At 34.2% G+C, this 4,177-nt stretch overlaps 1 protein-coding gene across 1 annotated transcript in view; it reads left to right on the forward strand.

The window, feature by feature from the left end:
* Window positions 1-239: 239 nt before the first annotated feature.
* The window catches only part of LOC125869659 (homeobox-leucine zipper protein HDG12-like), a 7,356-nt gene continuing 3,418 nt past the window's right edge, over window positions 240-4,177 (forward strand). The window contains exons 1-4 of the mRNA XM_049550114.1: window positions 240-289; window positions 1,961-2,039; window positions 3,184-3,273; window positions 3,651-3,798. Of these exons, the coding sequence (XP_049406071.1) occupies window positions 240-289; window positions 1,961-2,039; window positions 3,184-3,273; window positions 3,651-3,798 (367 nt within the window). The remainder of the gene's footprint in view (window positions 290-1,960; window positions 2,040-3,183; window positions 3,274-3,650; window positions 3,799-4,177) is intronic.

The following is a 4,177-nucleotide window of genomic DNA, read 5'->3' on the forward strand; positions in this document are numbered from 1 at the left end:
ACCACGAGCAGGTCGACGGACTGTGGTTCCTTTCATGGTCCGTGAACCCTTCTGTGGTTCACCAAAATTTATGATGTTCAGTTCTGAGGTGTTACAATATCCCTCCCTTGGAAACATTCGTCTTCGAATAAAGTCTTAACTAGCTGAGTATGGAGGGAAGGAGCTGCAATCCCTACCACTAAGTACTAAAAAATGTTATCTAACCGAACTGAGTTCCAAGAACATGCAAATATGCTGAAATGCAAGAACAACTGGAGGAACAAGATACTGAGACTGAATTTACGCAAGAGTAAACTGAGAGAATGGAGAGGAACTATTACCTGAAGCTGAAACGGAATCGGAAGGAAAAAGATGAGGATACTTGGCCATCATGGCTGCTTCTGTTTCCCAAGTAGCTCCCTCTATGGACTGACTCCTCCACAAAACCTTCACTAAAGCGACTTCTTTATTTCTCAACCTACGAACCTGGCGGTCTAGAATCTCAACTGGCATTTCTTCAAAAGTGAGGCTATCCTTCACAACCACACTCTCTAATGTACTATTGATGTCGGATCACCCATACACTTGTTTAATAAGGAAATGTGAAAGACTAGATGAACCCCTGCTAGTTCTGTTGACAACTCCAACTCATAAGCCATATTACCTAGCCTTTTCAGGATTTTGTAAGGACCTACATATCTCGGACTAAGCCTCTCTTTCTTGCCAAATATCATCACCCTCTTCATAGGTGACACTTTCAGGAAAAATCAATCATTGATCTAAAACTCTAAGTCCCTTCTCTTCACATGACTTCTGACGATGTGCTAAGGTTTGTGTATATTCTATCCTCTCCAGACTCTACTTTATGGGATTACACATGATGTTGTTGTTATAGTATATTATAGGTGAAATATTGTTATAGGGCTAGGAATGATTGTCATAAAAAGGTAATGATTGTACATATCTTTGCACTGGATATTCAATTTTTAATGCAATAAGCCAAACATCTGATAAAAAAAGTAACTTTTACATTTTCAATCCCTATATAACTTGTTAACCAAATGACCCCTAACAATACTCATATAGAAATTGACTTTTTTTCAATCCCTGTATAGATTTTTATGTGAAACTTTCAAATATTTCAACAAATATCATAATTTTAAAATAAAAAATAGAATGAGTTCAATGGTAAGAATTTTGTAAACTATCAAGTTAAAATCCTGAATTTGATTGATTTGCAAATATTATGTTCCGAGTTATATTATGTACATGTTTTGCTAGTCTTGGCATTAATTGTACATATATTGTTTTAATTGTAGAATTTTCACATCTAGGATTAGAGAAATCAAGGATTGTATTGATGATTAAAATTGTTGAGTACATGCTCCTTATATAGGGAGAGAATTTGTAGAGTCCTAAGTTAGCTTTACTAAGATTCCTACTGCAATATCTATTACTACTATAAATATAATGCAATTATAAATAACCGAATGCTAGTTTTAATATAATCTTAGTCGTAATCTAATCCTATTCAACTTCTGCTAGTACAAGAAGTAGCAGCCTAGTCGATATAATTAAGTAGCCTGATTCTAGTGTGAGTCTAACTTCGTTGTACACGTTGATTGGACCAGGTTGTTTAACTTGTTCCATATCTTCAGTTTTCTTTACCTTCAAAACTTCCCCTCAAGCTAGAGAGTGGAGGAACGGTTACTCCTACCTAGCTTTAAAAACCCAGCAAAAAACTATTTTTGTCAATGCTTCAGTATGAATGTGATGTCAAGTCGTTGCTAGTGGTAGTTCGCCTTCAGATTGAAACGAATAGTCCCGCCAGTAAAAATACTTAAGAGCAATATGATTATTCGTACTACAATTTTGACATGATTGAGTATTGTTCCTCTCCATATTTTACTTGGGAAACTTTGATTGTTCGGAGAACTTAGTCCATATTGACTATTCTGAGAACTTGTTCCCTATCCATCAGACTTGAAATTTCTTTCTCTGGAGTTGAAGTTGTTGTTTCCCCTTCCCCTGCCTCTTTGGGAAGCGAATACCATGTTACGGTTTTGTTGTGGCACCTCTTCTTCATCTTCCCTTATATTAAAACCCATGAGAGCATTAACAAATTGATAAAGGGTGGGATTGGTGTCTTACCTAACATTAGAGTCCTGAAAGTCTTGTATTTGAGACCTAAACCTCTAGAAATATTGATTACTTTGCTATCTTCATCCACAGGTTTGTGAATGGATGCAAGTCCATCACATATGGTTTTGAATTCCTTGATGTATCCATCAATCTTTTTGGTTCCTAGCATAACACTTTGTAGTTGTTGTTTAAGCTGAAACTCCTTATCTTTTATTGCTTGAAGCTAAGTTTCTTTCAAGCAATTCCACATCTCCTTAGCAGTTGAGCAACTCACAATTAGGTACATGTTTTCTTCTGTCAAGGTGCCTAAGATCCAACTCCTTAGCAACACATCTTTCTCCTCACAGTCATCAAACGTTGCCACTATCTTTTGCATCCTTCTCAACGGCTACAAGTTTTCCAACAGTCTGTCCAGTGGAACAACTATTTTTAGTACGTTCATTCTCTGTGATGGATAGGTTAGTCTCATCACCTGAATCAATTGAGATATTTGTTTCCTCCATATGAGGTAGTTTGTTGGTTTAATTTTAATAGAGCAAGCGGCAATGAGTTGGTAGTGTTGGTAGAGGGTATCATTACAGTTGAAAGTGTGGTTTTTTTTTATCAATACTCAGAGAGTGGAAGAGCTTTTAAGCTCTGATACCATATAGAATTCTCACGTCTAGGATTAGAGAAATAAAGGATTGTATTGATGATTAAAAATTTTGAGTACATGCTTCTTATACACGGAAAGAATTGTAGAGTCTTAAGTTAGTTATACTTATAGTCCTACTACAATACATATTACTACTATAATAATAATGCAATTATAAATAATCTAATCCTAGTCGACTTCTGCTAGTACAAGAAGTAGCAGCCTAGTCGATATAATTAAGTAGTCTAATCCTAGTGTGATTCTAACTCCGTTGTACACATTGATGGGACCAGGTTGTTTAACTTGTTCCATATATTCAGTTTCCTTTATCTTCAACATTCATTATATGATTTTATACAATATTCATCTCACAAACTTAAATTTGACAATTAAATTATGATAATGTTTATCATTTGATTTTTTTTCAGTGGGATATTTTGACCGGTGGGAATAATGTGGTTGAGTTAGCTCGAGTACTAACAAGAACTTTTCCAGGAAACAGTATCACAATCATTCAGGTATTTTTCATATTTATTTATTTATCGTTTGCTATTTTCTGCTTAAATTATCAAGTAATAATGACATTTTTTAAGAATCAAATAATATTATTTATGATTGCATTCATTTTTTTTTCACATATAGAAATATCAAAGTTTCTAATTGTATATTTTCATCCTTTAGGTCTTTTAATCTTTGTTTATTGAATCAAAAGGCATTTTCTATGGTCCAATTTCACTTTTGACTTGTAGTCAATTAACAATAAAAACACACACAAAAACAAAGACTATCTTTTGTTGCATTTAATTTATATACACTGATGATTTGAAAATCTTCTACACATTTTCTCTTTTAGTACTTCCACTAGTATTTCTTAATTGTTGTAATGTATATGCAGCCTTATATGCAAAAGGAATTGTTAGTGCTCCAAGAGACAAACATTGATAGAATGGGAGCATTTTTAGTCTATGCACCCATAGAGTTACCAAAAGTCACTTCAATTGTCAAAGGAGGTGATGCAACAAAAGTTCCCATTTTGCCCTTAGGTAGGGGTGGCAATTTCAGCCCATATTAATGAAATGAGTCCATTTTGCCCATATTTAAAGACTTGGATCACTCATATTTTAATTGGCTAAGTATGGATTTCAAGTTATTTTAAGAGTCTCTACAAATATGGTCAAAATGGGTTAAATATGGGTGTCCATATTGACCCATAATAGATCACTTAGTTTTCACTTCCACTCAAAATTCTTAATTGTGCTAAAAAATAAAAAAAATAATATTAATTTTCAAACTTAATTGAAAAAACATATTTATTTTTTTTGTTTTTGGAAAACAAAAAAAAAATTAAGGGTAGGTTGGTGATAAGGGGGGCGCCTTGGGGGGTGGGGTGTGCCCGGGAGAGGGGGTAATTTCTTTTTTATT

Source organism: Solanum stenotomum, chromosome 7 (assembly GCF_019186545.1).
Source record: "Solanum stenotomum isolate F172 chromosome 7, ASM1918654v1, whole genome shotgun sequence".
Lineage (NCBI taxonomy): Eukaryota > Viridiplantae > Streptophyta > Magnoliopsida > Solanales > Solanaceae > Solanum > Solanum stenotomum.